This window comes from Alosa sapidissima, chromosome 17 (assembly GCF_018492685.1).
Source record: "Alosa sapidissima isolate fAloSap1 chromosome 17, fAloSap1.pri, whole genome shotgun sequence".
NCBI classification, from domain to species: Eukaryota; Metazoa; Chordata; class Actinopteri; order Clupeiformes; family Clupeidae; genus Alosa; species Alosa sapidissima.
Window position 1 is genome coordinate 30,393,096 of NC_055973.1, and position 24,526 is coordinate 30,417,621.

At 43.0% G+C, this 24,526-nt stretch overlaps 4 protein-coding genes across 11 annotated transcripts in view; 2 read left to right on the forward strand and 2 right to left on the reverse strand.

Moving 5' to 3' along the window:
• The window catches only part of LOC121687957 (zinc finger CCHC domain-containing protein 2-like), a 51,632-nt gene extending 48,134 nt beyond the window's left edge, over positions 1 to 3,498 (reverse strand). For all 4 annotated transcript variants that reach the window (XM_042067199.1, XM_042067196.1, XM_042067198.1 and 1 more), the window contains exon 1: positions 2,504 to 3,498. In XM_042067199.1, coding sequence (XP_041923133.1) covers positions 2,504 to 3,283 — 780 coding nt within the window. In that variant the 5' untranslated portion in view covers positions 3,284 to 3,498. The remainder of the gene's footprint in view (positions 1 to 2,503) is intronic.
• A 1,574-nt stretch (positions 3,499 to 5,072) lies between these two features.
• LOC121687964 (transcription factor YY2-like) lies at positions 5,073 to 9,753 on the reverse strand. Of its 2 annotated transcripts, none has more exons than XM_042067214.1 (4): positions 9,363 to 9,753; positions 8,093 to 8,172; positions 7,288 to 7,372; positions 5,073 to 6,379 (listed from the first exon to the last, which is right to left on the reverse strand). In XM_042067214.1, the coding sequence occupies exons 1-4, from the start codon at positions 9,658 to 9,660 to the stop codon at positions 5,577 to 5,579; spliced, it is 1,266 nt and encodes a 421-aa protein (XP_041923148.1). In that variant the 5' UTR covers positions 9,661 to 9,753; the 3' UTR covers positions 5,073 to 5,576. The 2 variants fall into 2 exon arrangements, with proteins under 2 accessions (XP_041923148.1, XP_041923147.1); XM_042067213.1 differs by having other exon boundaries at positions 5,073 to 6,382.
• Positions 9,754 to 9,892: 139 nt separating this feature from the next.
• On the forward strand, positions 9,893 to 16,004 carry LOC121687965 (zinc finger protein 90-like). 2 transcript variants are annotated; one of them, XM_042067216.1, is made up of 5 exons: positions 9,893 to 10,019; positions 10,207 to 10,283; positions 10,622 to 10,704; positions 10,803 to 10,887; positions 13,089 to 16,004. In XM_042067216.1, exons 3-5 carry the CDS (start codon positions 10,660 to 10,662, stop codon positions 13,871 to 13,873), a joined length of 915 nt encoding a protein of 304 aa, XP_041923150.1. In that variant the 5' UTR covers positions 9,893 to 10,019; positions 10,207 to 10,283; positions 10,622 to 10,659; the 3' UTR covers positions 13,874 to 16,004. The 2 variants fall into 2 exon arrangements, with proteins under 2 accessions (XP_041923150.1, XP_041923149.1); XM_042067215.1 differs by having other exon boundaries at positions 9,893 to 10,283.
• Positions 16,005 to 17,534: 1,530 nt separating this feature from the next.
• Positions 17,535 to 24,526, forward strand: part of si:dkey-225n22.4 (collagen alpha-1(XXI) chain) — a 61,647-nt gene continuing 54,655 nt past the window's right edge. For 2 of the 3 annotated variants that reach the window (XR_006024460.1, XM_042067200.1), the window contains exons 1-3: positions 17,540 to 17,597; positions 22,464 to 22,574; positions 23,264 to 23,824. Coding sequence is in view for 2 of the 3 variants with exons in the window: in XM_042067200.1 (XP_041923134.1) it covers positions 22,493 to 22,574; positions 23,264 to 23,824 (643 nt within the window). In the remaining variant the exon portion in view is untranslated. Of the gene's footprint in view, positions 17,598 to 22,463; positions 22,575 to 23,263; positions 23,825 to 24,526 lie in introns of all 3 variants that reach the window. The other variant, XM_042067201.1, reaches the window with a different exon arrangement.

Consider the following 24,526-nt stretch of genomic DNA (forward strand, 5'->3'; position numbering starts at 1 on the left):
GAACAGGTTTACCAATGTGCTGCTTTACCTCTTCATTTAACAAAATTCTGTAAATGTTTAGGAACTGAGGAGACCATTTGCTAGAGTTTTGAGAATGAAATGTTGTCCCATTACTCTCCAATATAGGATTTCAGTTGCTCAACAGTATGGGGTATTCCTAGTCATGTTTTTCATTCCATGATGCACCTAATTTGACAAATCTGGACTGCAGACAGGCCATTTTAGCACCTGGACACTTCCTCTATGGAGAAATACTATTTAAATATGTGCAGAATTCATTTTGCCATTGTTTTCCTGAAATATTCAAGGTCTTCTCTGGAAAAGACATTGCCTGGATGGCAGAATATGTTGCTCAAAACCATACATCATTCAGAATTGATTGTGCTTTGCCAAATGTGCAAGATGCCCATGCTGTAGGCACTAATGCTCCTCTACACCGTCATAGATGTTGGGTTTCGAACTGAGCACTACAACAAGTTGGATAGGTTGGATACTTGGATAGGCCCTCTCCTCTTTAGCCCAGATGAGTCCATGAAAAAGAAAGGCACATTTTGATTGGTCTAACCACAGGACCTTTTTCCCCATGTAACCTCAGTCCATTTTAAACAAGCTCAGGCCCAGATAAGACGGTGGTATTTTCTGCATCATGTCTCAATACAATGGCTGTTACAATTTTGGCTGCAGTTTCATCATTTGTGCACACAGGTTTACACAGAGTGATGAATACCCCTACACCTTCACTTCTAAGAGACCCTGCCCCTCTGGGATGCTCTTTTCATACCCAATCATGTTGCCAGTTACCCTAATTAGTTGTGAAACATTCCTCCTGTTTTCCAGCATTTTGTTACCGCGGTCCCAACCTTTTTTGAAACATGTTCCATGAAATAGTCAAATTTGTCATTTTCAACATTTGAGATGTTGAAACACTGTACACTTGTACACTTCAAGTATGTGGAGAAAGTGCAACGCTCAAAAAGAGGCAGAAATACAAATACTAAACGTGTAGCTTTCTGGATACACCCTGCAGAACTATAACAAGGGGTTCGGATATACACCAGGATTAATAGTAGATAGAAAAAATGATAAAACATTTGTGTCAGATTTTTCAGAGAATTACGCCCTGGGGGGAATTCTATTGCAGATATTTTGTTCAATACATAAATTGGCAAAAAGCTTGGCTTTTTCCTAGCAAATAAAGTAAAGGAGGTTCACTTTAAAATTCTCTATAAGGTATTCTGTGAATGTTGTTGTAGCCAAATATAGACACTATTTGTTCCTTCTGTGGAAACACGGATGAATCATTGTTACATCTTTCTTTTTGAAGACCAAAACATTTCTCAATGACCTAATCACCTCTTTAACCAGCTTGATGCTTCTTACTCTTAAAGATGAAGCTGTAAGTGGTTCGCACTCCAAAGAAAAGTCTAGACAAAGACAAGACTTTGTCTAGTCTTATAGTACTTCTACAGTATGTCCCAAATAATATGGTATAATATGGCTAGTTATTTTTGGTTAGGGGTCTTCAATGGATAAATTATGCTTTCCTCTGGCAATGACTCATTATCATTACTGTGTTTATTTGTTTTATTTTGTGTGTGTGACGGAGTATTTTTGTGTTGTAACATGGTACTGCTGTACTATGGGTGTAATATTTTTACTGTTGTGTGTTGTGTGAAGGGAAATGAGCTTCTAGCTACTATGCTAACCTAGCCGCCTGATCCCAGTTCATCAACCTCAAACTTGTGTAAGGGAGGCATAGCTGCTAGTGACGTTAGCTCGGACAGAAGCTCAGTTACCAAAGCACGGTGCTCAATGGGGGAAAATGCATAGCTATCAACAACCAAACGAGACTGCTGCTTAACCAACCAATAGCAGCTACATAACACAAACTAAAGCAGCCAACTTGGTTAAAAATGAGAACTTGACAGACATGTATGCACAAGTTAACGTTAACGCTTGCTAACAGAACTATAACGATGACATAACTGAAAGTCTTTAGCTGCTAACCAATATCACTATCTATAACTTGCAAGGTGATGGCTAGTTGATTATGTAACGTTAACATTAAATATAGTTTAGCTGCAAAACAATTTGCAAGTTAAATCACATAATCTGAAAACATTAGCTGGATGTAAAGTTACATTAGGGTTGGACGATGACGTTGTCAATAGTTCGTTCTCAGTTTAAACATCTAACTTAACGTTATATATTTCGAATTTCCACAAGTATGACAAAACAGCTGGCAGCGGACAGTTTGGCAAAGTATCAAGTCAGAGTGATAGTACTACGACATCGTATCAGAGGTGAAAGATAACCAAAAGCTAACCAATAGCACCTTAGGGTAACCTAACCTGCAACTAGCAAGGTCGGTTTGTGTCAACACCAAAAAGTTAGCTAGAACATTCTGTCTGGCTCAGGTTAAGATCTTGCGAGTAACCATTTTGTGTAGTAACGCTAGAACAACTTGTTACCTTAAATAGACATTCTTAAGTCTGGTATTTACCTGTGTGTTAGTGGATTGTTTATTCTGAAGTTTAGTTTGCTCGTCAATCGCAAGTTCCACTTTTTCCAGTTGCCCGTGGAGCGTCTCCCTCTGGTGAAAAGGGAAGGCTGGGTGTAACGAAGCCATAGTGAAAAGCAATGCAAGTTGCTCTAGGAGTCCGGCCCCTGTGTCCATAAGCGGCCTGCAACCCTGCTCTGACCGCCCGTACTCATCCCCATCCTCACACGGAGGATGAAAGGGTAGAAATTGGGGGTCCCTAAAGGAAGAAATGGGAAGGCCATAGTTTTTGTAGCACAGGGCGGGATCCACATGGCTCAAAATGCGAAATAGTATACCCGCACATTCCCTATTGTCAGATCCCAAGAGAGATAAGTAGACTAGCAGTTTGGACCTCATGACAGGGTCAATCACATTTGATAAAAGCCCCATGTCATTTGGACTGTTCGCTCTTATCTCACAGTCCCGAAGAACGTAGTAATCTTTCCTGGCCAAGTCCTCTAAGCAGGATCCCAAAAAGCGGAGCTCCAGGGGTTGGCACATATGTAGCAATCCATACATGAACTCAATACGCTTCGCAGAGTTTAGGTGTAAGCCAAACCATTCAAACACAGTTTCCTTGGTCAGTCGGAAAGGGTATCCTTCTCCAGAACATTCGCGAGGTCTCTCAAAGGACGAAGGAGAGACAGACCTTGGTATATGTTTGGTTTGCTCTTGCTCGTCCTCGGCCGTATCGTCGCCTTCCTCCTCCGCCGTTCTTATGGGCAGCTTCATTTTAAGCATTATCAGCTCTGGTCGAACGATAAAGATGCGAAAAATTAAGGATCAAAATGCATTGTTTCCCCGTCGTACTCACTGTTAATGATATCCAAACGACAAGAACTACCTAAGATAACCGTATTTTTGTAATAGTCACAGTGACACTCGGTAGTAATAGCTGTAGCTTGCTAAAGAGTTCACCGTTTACTCAACCACTCTACTCTGCCCTGAGATGTCACGTCAATCATTCACTGACTCCTCCTCCATTCCTCTGTCTGCGTTCTGAAGCCTCAGCTGGGTCCTAAACGTCCCCAGGTATAAACTATAGACAGTAAAAGAGGTATAAACTTACAGATTCTCTCCTAGTTCTGCTTCGAGCCTAACTTTGTTTCCGTCCACGAAATTATTTGAGTGGATTTGCGGTTTTCGCTCATTGAGTGATCTAAACATGTTGTATATCCTGTATTATTACAGTCCGTCCTTTATTTTTGACCATATAATATGGACTAAATCCCTGTGTAGACTGATCGTCAGAGACTCTGCCAATCATGAGACAACACTGCCCTCGTGCGGCTGAAAACTTTGAAAGTGGGAATTTTGAAAGTGAACGATGTGTTTTCTCCCAATGAAGCAGGTTGCTTTAGCTCCCTCTACTGAGTAAGCGTGTAATCAAATGTTTTCTGGAGGCCTAAAGAAGAGATGTTTCCCTGGATCAGAGACACACACACACACAAGGGGAAGTGTAATGACAAATGATATTTCGCTAATGAGAAAAGAAGACTGTTCGTATGAAGCTGACTGTGCTTTGTTGATACTTGTGTTGCATTCCATGTGTGCAGCGACAGGTGTGTGTGTGTGTCAAAAAGGGGCGTGGCTTATATCGGTTATCTGTCATGGAGACCATTGTCTTACATGTATACATCAAAATACAAGAAAAATACAATATCAAAAACAGACATTTCTTCTGCGGGCTTGTAACCAGAGGGTTTCCTGTTTGATCCCCGACCAGTAGGCACGGCTGAACTCCTCACTGCTCCCCAAGCGCCGCTGTATCAAAGCAGCTCACTGCTCTGGGTTAGTGTGTGCTTCACTGTGTGCTGTGTGTTCACTAATTCATGGATGGGATAAATGCAAAGACCAAATTCCTTGTATACGCAAGTATACTTGGCCAAGAAACCTGATTTACTGATTTAACATATCTATTCAAACGACCTGTATCTCCATCATACAAATTACTTGAGCTTCATTTATTCACACCAATCACATGTAAAGCAGACAGCAATGTTTTGAAAATCAGTAGGCAAGTCATGGACAACACAGTTATACAACAAGTCCACATATCTATGAATGCACTTGTCAATGCTACTTTACTAATCAATTTGATCGAGAGTACGCAAATCATCATGACTGACACCACACTCAAATTCTCAATTCACCTTTGATTTCCTAGGGGAGTAACAGCATTGCAATTAAATACAAGTTGGTACATTTTTATAGATCAGACATAACATTATGACTACCTAATATTTGCCACCAAATCAAATAATTATCTTGCTGAAAGAGGCCACTGTCAATACCCTTTCCATGAATGGGTGTCTTGGTTTGCAGCAATGTTTAGGTAGGTGGTATGAATCAAAACATCCACATGAAGTTTGTGCTTTCAGTCTGTCTAATACAGTATTTTCGCAAATTGATTAAACTTTTGTTATTCATTCATTCTTGAGAAATGGGAAACATGTTCAGCAGTAATATCTAACAGATTAAGATGTTGTTAAGAATTAATAGGAATCAAGGAAACACAAACGATTCAATAAAAAATTCAAAACCATTTCAGCTATTTAATGGTGAGAGACTCTGTGTGGCTCTGAGACCATGCAACAAGGAGTGTGTCTACTCCCACAAACAAGTGTCTATGTGACAGGAAATGTACATCAGAACAGGACAGAGAAATCTGGAAGGATTAGTAAAAAATGAGCAAAAAACATCTCTACAATAAAATGCAAAATCCTTATTGTACTGTATTAAATAAATAACATGGCTGGCTATGTGTACTGTTGACAACCTGACAATAAATACGATTTTACTGGAAAGTCCAACGTTGAGTGCATGATCAGCTGCTGTGTGTGTAGTTTCAGCAATGTCTGAGAATCTGTAATACCCAAACTCTCTTTCTAACGATTCCACAGACATGATACTGGACCACAAGCTTATGTTAGAATTTCAGAAGTTTGTAACAAGGCACAATGACAGTTGCTACTACCTGCCAACACATAATATGCCAGGCATAGGGTTTTCAGACCAATAGGAGCTAGGTAATCTAGTTATGGCCAGACTGTGGACAGCGGTGTTTATGGCGGTTGTAGTTGCTTGGGTCGCTGAACTTCTTGGAGCAGAATTTGCAGGTGTACGGCTTCAGTCCCATGTGGATGTTCTGGTGCACTCTGAGGTTGGTCAGCCTGGCGAAGCTCTTCCCACAGTGATTGCAGATGTGCAACGTGGTGTGGTCCTTCATGTGAGCCCGCAACGCTCGGTCAGTCCGCAGGATTTTGCCACACATGGGGCAGATGTACCTCTCCTCGAGGTCCGCGCCATGGTGGACAGCCATGTCCAGGTGACTTCCGGAAAGGTCTCCCCGGACATTGTGGAAGTCGCTGGTCCCGGGGGGAAGATTCAAACCAAAGCCCCCCATCGGGTCTGGCGGCTCCTCATGCAGATACTGCATCGAGTGGTGGGCTTGAGGTGGACCTCTTGGTGGAGACGCCGGGTCGGTCCAATGTGTTAAATACGAACCGCCATGCTCCTCCTCTTCCTGCTCACGCTGCAGGTCCACGTCCTGTGCCAGCTGGGCCGACTGGGCGTAATGCTTCTCGGCCACAGCGCTGTCCCACTCGTGCAGGTCATCCTCACTCTCATGACTGCAGTCCATACAGCTGGGTCTGCTGCCGGCAGCCGCGACACCGTGAGTGGACCGGTCACAGACGGGCTCAGACTTGGAGCCACATTTGGTGCTGAGGTGGGTTGAGGCTTCCGAGGTAGCCCACTCTAACCCAGTATGGGGGCTTAGTGAAGAGCCCATGTCCTCATTAGGATCAGGGAGGGCCATTGCCACCGTGGACGTGTCTGCTGAGAGGAACACAAGGCTTTTGTGTTATTGTTTTTTAGTCTTGATCATTATGATGTTTTCCTCTCCAATTCCAGAGGTTATTCACTGAAAATGTCAATGTCTTGGACCTCAAGATTCTATCTCCTTGCAATAGAGTACCGAAGCCATGATGTAGCATTGTCAAGGCAGCAATTTCACTGGATCTAAACAAATCAAACTAACCATAGTGATGACCATAGCGGTGGCTTTCTTAATCTATTTAAATCATTTTACAACGTTTCCAAGACTTATATTTTTTTTTTTACACTGTAGGAATCACATTCTACAACATTCATACCAACACGATCAAATTTGTGACTATAGAGTTTTATTTTAGCATGGCTTTCCTCCATAAAAGAGAACTGCATATAACTTCACAGCATGTGGTTAAACTCCTTAAATTCACAGACGAGTCTTGGCTTTATTTTTGTGCCAAAAAACAACACTCTTAACAGCTGTCAGCATTTGATAAGACGTGAAATATCCACTAGGATTTTGTTTCTTACTATTACACCTCACAGGGAATCCGTGTTGTGTGGATAAGCCCTGCCTAGCAGGTAAAACACGTTTAAATAGCTGTAGCCTACATTTAAAATAAATTGTGAGGTAGAAATGATGCCACATGTCTAAATGCAATGCTGTCGATGCCACTTCGAAAGTTTGTTTAGATCCAGTGACACTGCAGTCATGGAAACAGAATGTCACACTTCGGTACTCTATTCTAAAAGGTCTATGATTCTGTAGTGTGTTGTAATTCTGGTATTTTCAAATATTTACACATACTGTATACATTGGATTTGTTTTGACTATAATCGTATTGGCTGTTTCCTGATACAGTCTGAGTTTATACTAAACAGAAATATCACCATCTTATTAGCCATCTTACCATCCTGTTTGTCTCTAGCTTTGTTTGACTGCTCCGAATCCTCCAGCATTTCCTTTTTGACTGAAACAGCATCCAATTCTGTGCCCTGCAGAAGGAGAGAAAGCCAAGTTCCAATCATGTTTTGCAATTTGACTTTCACAAAAATAACACTATAGCTTAATGTTACTGTTTTTCCATGTATGTGTGTGTGTGTTCATTTATCAGCTATAAACAAGCCAAATAATAATATATATATTTTTTAAATATTCATTTTCATTCTTTTATAATAACATTTTTGTCCATCTATCTGGTATTCAGAAGGAAATGAGCAAAGCATGGCTTCAGAAAGAAATGAGGACACCCCAAACTATCTTTTTCAACCTCACACTTTCATTTACTTCAGGACCATAGTTTTTGGCAAGTGGTAGTAATCTCTCTGTTACGGTGTACATAGGACATCCATCTGATGTCTGATATCTGACAGCTTTTCGTCTGAGGCCATTTTGCCTGATGCAGTTTTATCTGACAGATTTTCCTGACCCTTTTTTTTTATCTGACGGTGTAATTCCATAAACATGAGCTTTTCCTGAGACCTGATGGCCTTTCATCTGATGTCTGAGACATGACTGTGTAATTCCATAAACCTGACAGAGGGTTTCCTGAGACCTGATGCTTTTTCATCTGATGTCTGACACTTGAATATGGACACCGTACCTTGTTCTCTCATCACTGCTTTTTTGAATAGATATCAGGAATACCAAGAACTCTTGCTTTTTCAGGTCCATATCAAGACAAGACCCATCTGTGTGGTGTGCCACGTCCATACCTCAATAGGGGCACTTTTGCCATCTTCACTGCCACTCTGCTGATTCCACAGGGCGCAAGGCTGTGAGGTTTTGGGAGTTCCTACACGGTCAACAAAAATACACAAGCAGGTTAGCTGCCATCTCTGCATCCCGCATACAGTATGCCCAATTTCTCAATGCATTTAAGGTTACGTTGTTATAAGCATATATTTTACACACACATACAATGTAATGGCATATCTATTAAAGACAAACATGTTTATTTCTGAAGCAAGTCAGGGAGGACACTGATCCAAAAGATGCTTGACTGATTGATGATTTCACTTGAAAACAACATTATATTTGCCTTGGAACAAAATGTATGATACTGAACAGTCGTGCATGTAGACATCAGTCGTGCATAGTAGACATCAGCAACAAAATAAACAAACATCACCAGATGATTCTACGCCTACACTGGAACACTATCATAAAGCACCAACACTAAAATCAATTTACATACAGTAACAAAACAAACATGTTCTCAAGTCATACTGAGAACATGTTTGTCTTCCAACCCACAACATTTGGGCTGGCTATGAATAGTACTTTTCAACCCTGCTGGAAAAACCCCCAGGTAAAAACCAGCTTATGCTGGGAGCTGGTTTTAGTTGGTCTAAGATAGGTTAAGTCTTAGGTGGTTTTATACCAGTTCTTGCTGGTCTGTGATGGTTTAGCTGGCTGGGCCACCAGCTGGTCATGCTGGTATAACCAGAAAAACCAGCTAAGTGGAACCAGCAACACGAACAACAAAGGTCATGATACGCTGGTCAAACCAGCTAAATCCTAAACAGTCATGCAAAAACATACCTTGACCATTTTATGACATGGAGGACTTGGGTAAAAAAAAGTATTTTAGGTTTTGGGACCTATTCATGATATAGGCTACCTAACATTCTGTAAAGCGCCATAAGACATGTGTAATGTTTTGGCGCTCTATAAGTGAAATTAAATATTGAAATTGAAAAATGATATCTAGGAATGAACAGCAACAACAATATGTGACCTGACATGGAATGGCACAAAATTCTATTAGACAACTAGCCTTACACGAGCTGACTCGTTCAAATAAACCAGGCTTTGATCCAAACCAGCCTCGTGAGATGTCATCTGCAACAAAAACCAGCGCGCAGCAGCAAAAACTAGCTTAGACCAGCAGGGGAGATGCAGCTGGTCTATCCTGTTTTTTCAGCACAGGGAATGAGGAGGGTGACAAACAAGAGAGAGAGGGGGGATTGTCAACATACTGACCCTGGTTCCTGAATAATTTCCTCTCGGCCTGTTCACGACCAGCAATGTCGTGTGGTAAAGTGTCGTTGTTGTCTGCAGTTCCAAATTCACGTCCATTTCCAAAAGAAATATTCTCCTCCGTAGACTGTAACTTTCCTCTCGCAGAGCCTTTCTCTGAACGGCACACCGACAACTCAGCACGTAAAGTAGCAACTTCGAGGTCAATAAGCTCACATATTTCTGTCACTGCTGCTTCCACCAACACTTGAAGTATCGATGAAATTCTACCTTTAAACTGAGACTCAGACCGTGTGATCATGATGCACAGATCAGGTTAAGGTTGTTGATGTTAAATGTGTCCACTGCATAGGTCCACTGTCTGGTTGATTCTTCTTCCCCATTTTTTTCGGAGGCGAAAACAACTGAAAAATTGTAATAGAAACTGTATGTCGCCACCTATTGCCATGGAAGACGAATTCAGATTGATAATCGGATATTCCAGCACACTAGATGGCGCTATATTATTAGCTGCTACTGAATTGGTTGTGCCTTAACCTTCGTTCAGGAAGAAATAATAATAACAAACATTCCAACCATAGATTCCAACAGTCTTATTTTTGTTTAGCCGAATGCATATGTTGCACACAATGATTACGGCGTCTAACCCACACTTTAGGGGTAAAATTTCTTCTCTTTTAGAGGAGTTGTTGGCAGCTGCTGTGACGGAAATCTGCGAGCTATTTGATAATGAATTTGCTAATGTTACTTTACGTGCGGAATGTCCCAGATGTAAGCACTCTAAGGAAGTCGAAAAAAGATCACACTCAACACCACATCGTAACAATTCTTCTGGGGACGTCCATAGGTTCACTTCTAGAGACGAGGATGCTCAGAGAGGTTGCAGTCGCGGAGAATATGAACGAAATACAAATGCAGACGCGGGTATGTCATAATATTATCAGACACCACCACCACCACCAACCCAACCCAACACAACAGCAACCCCAGGTTAAAATAATGTTATTGCAATTCTTAAAGACAGGCCGATTTCAGCTGGAACTGTTTTGTGGTGTATTACCTTGGCCTATTAGTTGTCGCACACTCGCACAAGCTAACACTTCAACCTGATTGTATGGGGTTGTAACAAATGAAAGACGTGGATACATAGCAAAGACATATTACACCTATGATACGCTCTATGGCATGTAAGGATGCAAGATGGACATTTGAAAAACGTTTACACACTGTCATAACGTTTATTTCCTTTTTCTGGTTGTCAGGAGCTCAGCAAACCACACCGCAGTGCAGCCAGTGGGACATGGGTGCTAACAATGAACACTCCAAACATGGCAATAAAGAAATGGTATGGCATTACACACACACACACACGCACGCACGCACACACACATATTTTGAAAACATCCCCCCCAAGTTAGCTTGATCTTGTGATTTCCTCCTCAGGGTACAAAGATAGAGTTGTTGTCCATCAAACAGGAAGTTGTGGAAGAATCTGACTTTCAGACAGACGGGGACGATGGACAGGAAGGTAAAGAACAGCAGCATGTTTGATTTCATCTGATCACCTTCATCATACACACACCACCTTCATCACACACATATCATCTTCATCACACACACACACATCACCTTCATCACACACACACATCACCTTCATCATACACACATCACCTTCATCATACACACATCATCTTCATCATACATATATCACCTTCATCATACACACGCCCTTTACCATACACACATGACCTTCATCATACACAAATGACCTTCATCACACACACATCACCTTCATCATACACACATCACCTTCATCACACACACATCACCTTCATCATACACACAACCTTTACCATACACACATCATCTTCATCATACACACATCATCTTCATCATACACACATCACCTTCATCATACACACACCACCTTCATCATACACACATGACCGTCATCACACATACATGACCTTCATCATACACACATCACCTTCATCATACACACATCACCTTCATCACACACACATCACCTTCATCACACACACATCACCTTCATCATACACACATCATCTATCTTCATCATACACACATGACCTTCATCATACACAAATCACCTTCATCATACACACGCACTTTACCATACACACATCACCTTCATCACACACACATCACCTTCATCATACACACGCCCTTTACCATACACACATCACCTTCATCACACACACATCACCTTCATCATACACACGCCCTTTACCATACACACATCATCTTCATCATACACACATCATCTTCATCATACACACATCATCTTCATCATACACACGCACTTTACCATACACACATCACCTTCATCATACACACGCCCTTTACCATACACACATGACCTGCATCATACACACATGACCTGCATCATACACACATGACCTTCATCATACACACACCACCTTCATCATACACACATCACCTTTGTCATACACACATCACCTTCACACACACAGCATTGTCATCATACACACGCCCTTTACCATACACACATGACCTTCATCATACACACCATCTTCATCATAAACACATCACCTTCATCATACACACATCACCTTCATCATGCACACACCACCTTCATCATACACATACCACCTTGATCTTACACACATCACCTGCATCATACACACATGACCTTCATCATACACACATCATCTTCATCATACACACATCACTATCATCATACACACATCACCTTCATCATGCACACACCACCTTCATCATACACGTACCACCTTGATCATACACACATCACCTGCATCATACACACATCACCTTCATCATGCACACAGCATCTTCATCATACACACGCCCTTTACCATACACACATGACCTTCATCATACACACATCACCATCATCATACACACATCACCTTCATCATACATACATGACCTTCATCATACACATACCACCTTGATCATACACACACCACCTGCATCATACACACACATTCATATGAATCTCTCTCACATCAACATCCTACATTCAGCTCTCACTGACCGAACCACATACAACCAAGTTTCATCCAAGAACCAGAATAGCCTGCATGCTGTGCGAGGCGGGGGCGGTGGTAGTGTAGTGGTTAAGGAACTGGGCTAGCGTGCAGTAGCCTGTAGGGCGGTGGTAGTGTAGTGGTTAAGGAACTGGGCTAGCGTGCAGTAGCCTGTAGGGCGGTGGTAGTGTAGTGGTTAAGGAACTGGGCTAGCGTGCAGTTGCCTGTAGGGTGGTGTTAGTGTAGTGGTTAAGGAACTGGGCTAGCGTGCAGTAGCCTGTAGGGTGGTGGTAGTGTAGTGGTTAAGGAGCTGGGCTAGCGCGCAGTAGCCTGTAGGGTGGTGGTAGTGTAGTGGTTAAGGAACTGGGCTAGCGTGCAGTAGCCTGTAGGGTGGTGGTAGTGTAGTGGTTAAGGAGCTGTGCTAGCGTGCAGTAGCCTGAAAGTTGTCGGTTCAATTCCCGGCTTCCACCGTTGTGTCCTTGATCAAGGCACTTAACCCCAAGTTGCTCTGGGGACAATGTGATCCCTTGTAATATAGCTGACATATGTAAGTCACTTTGGTCAAGAAGTGTCTGCTAAATGTAATGTAATGTAATGTAATGTAATGAAAAGATAGATGAAATCATAGCATATGAAAGAACTAGTTTATTTTTTAAATTGAATTTGATCTAATGTCATCTTAATTCCTCCTCTTCAGGAGTGACCGGGTCAGATATCGCGCTGCCGGATCCCACTCTGGACATGAGCACTTCGCTGTCTCCGCGGGCAGGACCGCAGTGGCTCCCTCATGGGCCGTACATCCATGCTGACGGCAACTGTGAAGCTAAATTTGAATCGGAGAATAGCCATTCCAGTTCTACTAACAAGGACGAAGTAAGCGAGAACAGTGGCCATGGCTGTTTAGACCATTACCTTGACCAGCAGCAGACGAGCCTGTGGGTGAGCGACATGGCGGCCGGTCCTCACCATCAAGACGAGGCGCAGGGGGAGGACGTGGATCTTGGGAGTTCACTCTTCTCCCGCTGGTCAGTGTCTCCGCTGAGGAATCAGGCATATCTGCACAAGCAGTGGCCGAGGAGCAGAAAGCCGCCTGGGCCTGTGAGCGCGTGTAACGTGAGTCTGTCAGGCGCTGTCTCCTTAGACGTAAGGACCGTCGGTTCTGGGAATCAGCTGCACTCACCTTTGACTCTCACAGCAGACCAGGAGAGGAGATTCACCTGCCCGATATGTGGGAAGAGACTCTTGTCTGAGCAGACACTCAAGTCTCACCAGAAGGTCCACACGGGATACGCACCACATCAGTGCAACCAGTGTGGAAAGAGGTTCTCTCGACTGGAGAACCTCAAAGTGCACCAGAACATCCACACAGGACTCAAACCGTACACCTGTAAATTCTGTCTGAAGAAATTCAACGCCCCAAGCAACTTCAACCGACATAAACGTGCTTGTCTGAAGAGGAAGCTAGCCCAGTTCAGTTCATAATAGTTGGAATCGATCACTGTTTAGAACTAGTTTACATTGATGTTAGGCTCAGGTGCAATGTGTGTGTGGTCTGTGTGTGTATGCATGTGTGTGTGGTGAAGTTTTGGTGTATAGGGCTGATTGAGACTGCCTGCGTGGCGTGAGTGTGGCGTTTCTGTTGCGTGGTGGCTGTGTGGCGTTTTCTACGTCTTTGCACACCAGAAACGTGTCTGACGCTGCGCTGTGTGGCCCCTCTGCCTATTAAAACATCTCTTCACTTTTTCCTTTGAATGGAAACGCTTCCAACACACTTGTGTGTAGCGTTGGTCCTGTTTCTAGCATGCATGCGTTTTGGCGCAGCTAAATCAGCCCTAATGTTGTAAATATGATCACTCCTGCATTAGCTCCTTCTTTCATTTAACAGACAGATTTAACCAAAGGCACTCTGTAGCAAAAGGGAACATTAACGTTGCCTACTCAGAACATCCTTCACCTTTATACTAGCGGCTCACTCGTTCAACTCACCTGGAGAGAATACCTACCTATCATACCGTACCTGAGTCAAGGTGGTAATGCATGAGGGAACTTTTTGAGCAATGTTGGGTAACGCTGCCTGGCAACATTGCCTTATGTATCATCATGATCTTTAGGCGCCATTACACTTTTCTTGACTGATCATACATAATATGTAGTAGGCAAAATGTATTGGATATAAATCTGGTTCCCTTTGATGGGTTAATGTGGCTAGCACCCTTTTCATCAGGTGCTTGTGCTCATGTTGTCAGATTTTATTGAGTCATGGTACTGTACATTTTTAGTCATTTTTTATTTAGTAATTCTAATGTGTGGACATACATTGTCATGTACTTAAGTGGCTACGGCAAGTACCGTCATTTCCTGCTTTGTTTTCTTCATTCTTCTTCTGATTGAAGCGCGATCTGATTCTGACTCATTGGGCTATTGGCCACTGTGGTTAATACCTGGGTGTGGTTAATAAATGGTTTAGATTATTTTTTCATTTATTTGGATAAAACACTGTCCTGCGGTTCATACTCAATGCGACTAATACGAAATTACTGTACTTAGTATGAAACTCATTAATTATTTAGAGCCTCTGGAATTGTATGATCACAGCATTTTTTCATTTGTGTCTAACCATATTAATGTTGTAGGCTATTAGTGAAAACAATCATTCCATGGCCCCTGATTTGAATGGCGGGCAAAGTCTCAAGTCTAACAAAGCTAATTTAATTATTAGGCAAAATCAGTTTGCTCATTTAACACCATGGGCAAGACTTTAAGCGCAAACATTGATGTGTCATGTGGTACACAGTAGCCTAGTTCATCCATAAGACAATTTGTACTTTGCCCACCATTTAAATAAGAAGCCCATGTGGCCAGTAGCGTAAATGGGACACACTTCTTAGAGTTTCCTCTATGGTATCTGGTTGCTGGATGTTTTTGCCTTCGTAGATCATACTGTAAGATTTATAAGATGTTATAAATATATTACACATTCCTGTAGAAGGTATGTATGCATCACGGCACTATTAGATAAAGAGCTAAAACTACAAACAGTAGTTCACACTATATTTATCACAAAAATCATCATATTCGCCTGATTGTCGGGTTTCTTGTCCGCTTAATGGATAAATTATGATAAACTGTGTGACGTGGTATGATAATCATTGTTGCCGTCAATCTTTAAAAGAAAAATGACCCCCTCTTATTAGACTTGAAGATATCATTTTGTTTTAAGCTATCTTAGATAATCTTTGTTATTTATTCAGTATCTTTGAGTTTTTTTCTTTTTCTCTTTTTCGTTTTTTATATTTTTGTGTATATTCTGTATTGACAAGTCACCAAATTAAACATAAAACATATGTTTGAAACTGTTGGAGGCATCCATCAAGTGCTTCGGTCTGAAGTATTGGTGAAATTGTGTTTGTAGAAGTTATTAAGTATTTCTAATTTCAACATCGTCCTGTAGAGGGTGTTGTAGAACTCTTTATCATGACCGCCAATGAGGTTACTCTAAGATGTCTTAGCTAGAGATTGTGGGGTAAAATTGTGGGTAGATGATTAATGACTTTACTATAAACATGTTGTATTTGTACAATTATTAAAACTTGGCAGGTACTTTTATCTTTAATATTGAATGTCTCATTTCTGTAAATTATGTCAGCAATGCATCTTTCTTGCATACTGCAAACCCCCTAACACCCCCTGAGAATCTCTCTCTCTCACACACACACAGACACACAAAATCATCTCAGTGTCCTCTCAAAACCTATATAAAAATACACAATAATTACATGCTAATTTTATTGAAAAATAACTTGAGTGCTGGTTAAAGTGCAACAGACTAGAAGAAACCACTGACATGCATTAACCCTGCTAACCTGAAGCGACAAGACCTGTTTTCCATGTCTCTACATGTCGACTTGGCCACATAATGTTCTGACGCACGTTAGCAAGCCGGTTTGTGATCGGTCCACTCCACACAGTGAAAGCCTCCGTAGAGTTTGGACATTTTCTTGTGGTAGGTTGTGTCCAAAATAGACGGGTTAATTTGGGGTTTGTAGCAGCTGGGCAATGCGCATGTGGGTGTGGAGGCTCAGGCTGACGGATGTTTCAGCTCTTGGCCCACTGGTGACGCCGAGGATCATGGGACAAAAAGGAAACAAACACATCAAATATTTGGGGTGATGCAGAAGGCAGAAGCAGTGTCCATTCTCAGGGCAGGAAAAAAAAATGACAAGCCAGGACACCTCAGCAGATGATCTGAATGTTTCATTGATTTTTGCACATGTTGGTGAAGCCTTAGATCGAATGTAATTCTGTTGAATGAATAAATCTATATTCTAGGCAAAGTCAACAGACAGATGGTGTGGTATTCAGGGTGTTTATCCACATTCACATTGGAAATTGATTTGCATTGAAAAGCAGAGACTATTCATCACAATGGAAACCTGGTGGTAGCTTATGAATCTGTGAAGATTTGCTGTGTGTGGAATCTTTACTTTTCTGCTTCGTGGCAAAGATAAATCTAAATGATGTGGTAGTTTTACAGACGAACAACACCACCAGGTGATAAATGATACAGGACAGGCTTTATTGGTAAGGAATTGCCCCATTTGAAACACTCATGCTCTAATCAGGGGTTAGCATGGTAACATTCTGATTGAAGCAAGAATATGACAATACACAACCTGCAGAAAGCCTCGTTTTCCATAAACATTGGCTTCATAAAATAAAGATGGGGTCTGGTTCACATAATGAGAAAACAAACAACCAGCTGAAGCTGATTTGATCTACCACAAAACTAAGTAGACCTCAGTGTTCTATTTTGATTACTGAAATGTCGAGCAGTTTTAAATGTGGATATCCTGCTATGACATTGTGTCAAGTTTAAGGATAAATGACAGCTTAATTGCGAGTTTATTCTGTAATGCTTATGACGTACATAGTGTGCTTTGTGGGTGTGTGTGAGTGTGTGCGTGTTAAAAAAAAATAAAAATAATAATACATAAAAAAAAATATCATGATATGTCCCGGTCCTCATTATCCAGGGGCGTCCAAGTATTCCACAGGTGGAAACCAACATGCGGTTCCGCGGCTACGTCACGAATCGGTACAGTATAAATCCTTGCAGAGTGAAAGTTGAGCTCACTACCAGCATGTATACTCCCTCTAGTGGCAGCAACTTCACTTCTCATTTGGAATTTTGAATAAAGGTAAGATTTGAAAATGTCATTACAAGGTTCATGTTAATCATGGACCTGCGTTGGAATCGTATTCTAATTGTGTGGCTATTATATAGATAAGTTGTGAAAACTTTCCCTCAGTGTCATTTTTAACATCAAAATGTGAATGCATGTACAACAGGTGAAATTAAGTAGACTGTTTTAAAATTGTGATAGAACTTAGTTGGTAGGCTATATCTTTCGGAAATAGTACGTTAGCCTAAGCAGTGGTACAGAAATGCATCGATATGTTGATTAAATGGGAAATACTCGCTTCTTAAGAGAGTTGAGCAAGTTTAAGGTCATTATTGCAAGAACATGATAAAGTCTGACGAGTGTTGTAGGCTATATGTGATGTAGCCAAACCTCCGCCTGCCGTCTGGAGAGATGGAACGTATACACACCTGTTCGTTACGCACGTGCGCATTTGTTAGTAATGATAATAAATAAATAATTGTATTTATTTTTAAAAAAAACAGCCTCCCTTTAAAACTCTTACTCTGCCAGATTAATGAAGAAATGTACTAGCAGTGACTTACCAGTCTCAAAATTCAGAATGGTTTCCTTTCCATTTAGTTATTGAGTCTTCATCTAAATGATATAACGTGAATGTACCAACTAAAACATGTTTGTCACTCTCATATGATGCACAGTTATCCTCGATCCAAGGCAGGCTTTTGTTGTGGTTTAGGGTCAAAAAAGTACCACTTGAAAACGTTTCAAGACAAACACTAATGCGTTGATAGGCTGGATTGAGACATTATCACACTTTCATCTTCATTTGTTTGATAGGCTACTGTTGACACTACAGTGGTTGAATTGATCAAAGTCTGAGTAGCATAGCCAGCATTCTCAGAATGTGTCGCAGGCAACAAAAGACTGTTTCCTGGCAGTCCAGTGACCAGAATGGAGAGCTGTAATTTACTGAGTGAAGGCTACTGTAACAGCTTAGTGCTTGTCCTTGTGTGGCACGAGGAGTGGACTCTGCTGCAGGATATCGTGTGCTGGCGTTCGGCCGCTGCTTCCCTAGGACACATCTGTCTCTCAGCTGGATGTGGCACAGATCTGGTGTAGATATGGCATGGCTCCATCTCTCTCTCTCACCCCCTCTCCCTTTCTCCCCCTCTTTCTCTCTCCCCTCTCTCTCACACTCTCTCTCTCTCTCACACACACACACACACACACACACACACATATACACATATTTCCCCATGGGGATCAATAAAGTATCTATCTATCTATCTATCTATCTATATGCAAAAAAGGGAGACGTTTATTTCATAAAGACGGCAGTGTGAGATGCCTTGTGTTTACATTCTTGCCAGAATCCAGCAGCAGTTTGTTTCTTTGGTTGTGTAACGAATGACTTTTGTCAACATTAAATATGTTGGCACGTGTCTGTTCTTGTTCATAGTTTTCATACATCTCTGGTCCCCTGCTGCCGCTCCACATGGTGATGATGTTTCCAGGGAAACCCCCTGTGTGGGAATGTTCACTCCTCTGAGCAGCATCTAGAGATGGAGGCTAGATCGAGTTTGTGTTTGTCCTCCCCAGGGACTCTGAATTGCCAGAGAACATGGTTGACAATAATGCTGAGGGTATTGTGAAACTTTCAGGCCAGCAAATAGATTTACTCTGTTGTGGTATTCTGTGCCTGTAGGAAGAATGTGGAAAAATGTGTCCTACCACAGTTAATCGACACTCTTTACAAAAGGCCTTAGTACACATGCCTTCAAATGGTCAATGTCATGGTCCAGTGTTTATTGTGTCACTTTATGGCCTTGAAGAAATAAGTTGACTGCTTTAGTATACTGATCACAACCTTACTCTGCATCAATAAATTAATCGCTCAAATAACTTGACAATGAGTGGCGCTCAGCTCCTGTTCACCTCGTTCCCCTCGCCGCTGACGCGCGCTGGAGTGTTTGGGCTGAGCTGCATTAAGCGGCGTGAACTGAGTTCACTGGAGCTGAGCGATGCTAATAACAACAAGTGACGGATGCTAATTGAGCTGCGAGGCTATCGAGCCTCGCCTCAGCCCTGACGCCGGGGGTTTCAGGTTCACAGCCCAGCGCTGAGGTGCTGTAAATTGCCCATGTAATTAGCAATCCAATTCGGAGCAGAACCACCCTGGAGAGATGTGCTGGCAGGGCAGGGCAGACCAAGAACACAACAAGGAACGGCTCCATACATTGTTAATGGGATTGATGGAAATACGTGTTTTTGTTCTAAATAATAGAACAGCATTTCTTAGTATCGATGTGGCCATGTCTCAGTGCCTCTTTGATATGTTTTATAGGCCTTCCAAACGGCCCAGTTTCTTAAAGCCATTCAGTTCCAGGTCTACTGTGGCATAGATTCAGCTAGGTGACCAAATTCCATCGCATAATGCTCAGTGCTTTCTGTGTAGATTATTTTCCCTCAGTTTACATTCAGTGTAAGATTAATCTGTCTGTGTTGCCTGCATAATATATAATAACACGTGGACATCCATTCTGAGACATGATAACCATAAATCGTTGCAGTTAGACATGAAAAAAAAAAGGATTTTGGATGGATTGCAAAAAAAGTAGAAAGGAAACAGTCCAAATCCCCTGAAAACATGAAAAACACTATTATACCACAAAACATCTGGTGAGAAATGTTTTAGAGGGTGCTGTGCTCCCCACCAACCCCACTCCCGATGGAGGAACTCATTAGTGGCCTCAGACTGGGCTAGGAGGTCCCACTATGTGGACACACAAGACAAGCAAACACCTCCTCTCCAGTCAGAACCATGGAGGTCCAGCCTAGACCAGAACGCTGGGGATGGGGGCAGTGTTTGACCAGCCTAGACCAGAACGCTGGGGACGAGGGCAGTGTTAGATTAAGCTGTGAGATGGTCTGTTCAGAAATAGAACAGAACAGGGAGGATGGCCACAGATAGGTGGGGTGGATGGATCTCTTTTTGATCCAACCGAGTGCATAATGGCACCACCAACCATGCAGCATGTTTGATGTGATGCATTCTTCAGTGTATTGTCTCTTATATGTGAAATGTGTATGGTACAGCCTATCAGTCTTGTGCCGCAAGCGAGACATGTCAAAGTCATTTAGTTTGCTGGCATATTACGCTGCATGATATGGTATATTAGTGTGTTTGTTGATATACTGCTCACTTTTTCATCCTAACAATGGATGGATAACAAAGTTCTTTAATACACATGTTCTAACAACGGTATGTGCTCACTTTTACACATGGTCAAATATCAGTTTGAATGTTTTTCATTTATAAAATGGTTGTTCAAATGCAGTCACTAGGTAGTTCTGGGAGGCTCTTAAGGGTGTCATGTCAGCTGGTGATGAAGGTGATCACTGAGTTCCCATGGCCAGGATTGGTCCTCTTCCTCTTCCTCCTCTGTGTACGCCCGTAGCCATTTACTAGCTCTCTTTACGAGACCTGCTCCTTGTGAGGTGATTGATGGCTGTAACACACTGCCACCACCAGCTGTTCTATGGGGAAGGTGCAAGACCAGGATGAGGCGTAGTTTATTTATGTTGTGATGCCACACAGAACACAAATGCAAAGTTTACAGTTTATAGGTGGGTCCCATTCTACTCTATACTATATATGTTATATTATATATTGTAACACTGTATCACTTACAAACTGTTCAGGAAGTGAGGAAACCCACTGTGTTGGTTGAACAGATCTGGAAAAACTAGGACCACAATGAGCAAGTGACTGTCATCAGGGTGTAGTATATTAGCACATGTATGCACAGGAAGCAGGCACACAGTATAGACAGATGTACACAGGATTATGTACACACATCCACCCACACACACACACATACAAACACACACACAAACAAACATGCACACACACACACAAACACACATACAAACACACACACAAACATGCACACACACACACACACACATACACACAGACACAAACATGCATACACACACACACAAACACACTCACAAACACGCACAAAACGACATGTGTCTGTGATGTTCTGCCCTGCTCCACACTCTATTGGCCAACGCACAGCAACATGGCATGTTTATTTTAGTGTTGTGCCCTCTAGCTTTCTGCTTACATTGTTATTTTCCTTGGCTGCAGCTTGTGGTCAGGAAGGCGATGTTTTTTGGCTATATGAAAACTCGTAGATTCCACTGAAGCATGGCAAAAAAACAAGACCACACGGTGTTATGGTACGTCGCAAAGCGTCCCTCTCACAGAGAACACTTTTTACAAGGTTGAATAAAAGTGGATTGTTGGGTCTTGCAAACTGAAAGAGCCTCCTTTTTTTATCCCTCCAAGGGCGACAGAAGCAATATTCTGTCACATGCAATTTTATTCATGTCGTTTTTATGTATATTATATTCAGGCCTGACGCACATGTCTCCTGAAAGGAAGTTACACGCCAGACAGTCCAGGCGGGATCACTTGAGAAGCGTTCCGCTTGGCGTGAGCGTGCCTGGGTCGGCCGCACCTCCGCTGTCCACAGAATGAGCCCTTTGTGGAAACCGTGGCAATCGATGCGTCAACAGGTCAAATTAAATCCATTTGATATGTCGTGAACGTCCACCCCTGTGCCCCAAGGTCCAGCTGACATTTTGTATGATTTAACCTGGAAAGTGTTACGTGGACAGGGTTTGCAAAAACGACAGAGTTGGCCTAATCCCTCAAACGAACGTTCCTCTGGCTCACGGCCACATACTGACAATCCACCTGCTCTCCGCTCACCGCTGCCTGCACCACAATACTCCCATCACACAGTGACTCACAGACTACGCTGTTACAAGGAAAAGTTACGAGGGCCGTAAAGGTGGGACTCAAATCAGACGTGACGTAATTTGTGATTTATCTCTAGACAGCCACAGAAAACGCAAAAACTCCAGGATGCTGTGGACGCTGAAGGCACTGACCACGCTGCTGTCCTTGACGTGTCTGCGGGCGATCGAGGAGGAGGACATCAGAGCGGGTCAGTACTTCAATTCTCTGTTTCTGTTGCAACGAAGCACAACAAATGCACTCTGTTGCAATGATATACATATAACAATATACATCTAATGGTATGCATTGGTCCTGGCAGCGTGTAGCGTAGCGTATGTAGCGTATGATGGTGCCTCAACCTGCTTCATTTGGATTGTTTAATGGCTAAATGTCAGTAGCTTTATAATGGCAATAAGTATATATACTCTTTTGATCCCGTGAGGGAAATTTGGTCTCTGCATTTATCTCAATCCGTGAATTAGTGAAACACACAGCACACAGTGAACACACAGTGAGGTGAAGCACACACTAATCCCGGCGCAGTGAGCTGCCTGCATCAACAGCGGCGCTCGGGGAGCAGTGAGGGGTTAGGTGCCTTGCTCAAGGGCACTTCAGCCGTGCCTACTGGTCGGGGTTCGAACCGGCAACCCTCCGGTTACAAGTCCGAAGTGCTAACCAGTAGGCCACGGCTGCCCCCTATCACTCAGTTGGATCAATTTCTAGCACTGACATAATTAACCATTGGGATTTTGTAAGATAAGAATACACTTGAATGCTTTTATTAAAAAATCTGTAGATATCCAGGTTTGTGAGGTCTGATGTAAAACATGATATTATAACATTTAATCAGGAGTTGTATATCAAAATGGAATGAAATTCTTTTGGCTGGTGTTTCAGGCTGTAGTACTGCAGTCAATGACCTGGTGTACATCCTTGACGGCTCGTGGAGTGTCGGCACCACGGACTTCGAGACGGCCAAGCGTTGGCTGGTGAACATCACAAGCGGCTTCGACGTGGGTCCGCTCTACACGCAGGTGGCCGTGGTGCAGTACAGCGACACGCCGCGGCTGGAGATCTCGCTGGGCCAGCACCAGAGCGCGGCGGAGCTCGTCGCCGCCATCCGGGACGTCGGCTACCTCGGTGGCAACACGCAGACCGGACGCGCCATCAAGTTCGCCATCGACCACGTCTTCCCCACCTCCACGCGCTCCGAGGCCGTCAAGAACCGCATCGCCGTAGTGGTGACGGACGGCAAGTCACAGGACGACGTGGTGGACGCCAGTGTGGAGGCGCGGGCGCAAAACGTCATCCTCTTTGCCGTCGGCGTGGGCGACGAGACCACCACGTCCGAGCTGGTGGCCATTGCCAACAAGCCGTCCACAGACTACGTGCTCTACGCTGAGGACTACACCACCATCGACCGCATCCGAGACTCCATGCAGCAGAAGCTTTGTGAAGGTCAGATATGGCTCATAGAGGTCAGATATGACTCATAGAGGTCAGATATAGAGGTTTGTAGAGGTCTGATATGGTTCATAGAGGTCTGTGTGTGTACATGTGTGTATAGAGTATGTGTATCTTTGTGTCATGTGTATAGCATTTGTGTTTTCCTAGATTTCCTAAGTCGTATACAGCATTTACCCCCCCCCCCCCCCCCCCCCCCCACACACACACACACACACACATACACACATACACACAGTAACACAGTAATGTAATCTATTGAGCTAACATTTTCATTAAGATGATAGCGTGAGTGAGTGCAGTTTACTCCTTCCTGATATATATATGCGTGGCATTTAACTCCAGTAGTAAAGTAAACTCCGCCATAAACATAACACATCTCATTTCCAGTTGCACTGGTCTGGCACTAACCACCCAATAACTCCAGATCTGTCACGCAAGCCCAGAGGTGGGTCTCGTGTTGGGGCTGCCTCTTTAAAAAAGCTCCTTTTCAAGAAGAGAACTACATAAATAAAGGCACGTGGGACTGGAGGCTGCTGCTGGACTCGGCTTCCTTCACGTCCTGCCAAAGCCTCGGCGTGAGGCCACAGCTGGGTGGTGCCGAGAGTGGCAGACACACATGAGGAAACATGTGTTGCTGTACGCTAACGGCTAACCACAGTGCGGCGGGGCGCGCGAGTGGAAGCCTTGGCTGTA

What these genes read in the sequence shown, in the direction of transcription:
- LOC121687964 (XM_042067213.1), bottom strand. Translation starts at nt 9,660, where the DNA reads ATGATCACACGGTCTGAGTCTCAGTTTAAAGGTAGAATTTCATCGATA. An exon ending in GCAAAAGTGCCCCTATTGAG is followed by an intron (nt 7,373 to 8,092) that starts GTATGGACGTGG and finishes CTCCTTCTGCAG; the next exon opens with GGCACAGAATTGGATGCTGT. An exon ending in AGCTAGAGACAAACAGGATG is followed by an intron (nt 6,383 to 7,287) that starts GTAAGATGGCTA and finishes TGTTCCTCTCAG; the next exon opens with CAGACACGTCCACGGTGGCA.
- LOC121687965 (XM_042067215.1), top strand. Translation starts at nt 9,971, where the DNA reads ATGCATATGTTGCACACAATGATTACGGCGTCTAACCCACACTTTAGG. An exon ending in AAATACAAATGCAGACGCGG is followed by an intron (nt 10,284 to 10,621) that starts GTATGTCATAAT and finishes TCTGGTTGTCAG; the next exon opens with GAGCTCAGCAAACCACACCG. An exon ending in CGGGGACGATGGACAGGAAG is followed by an intron (nt 10,888 to 13,088) that starts GTAAAGAACAGC and finishes CCTCCTCTTCAG; the next exon opens with GAGTGACCGGGTCAGATATC.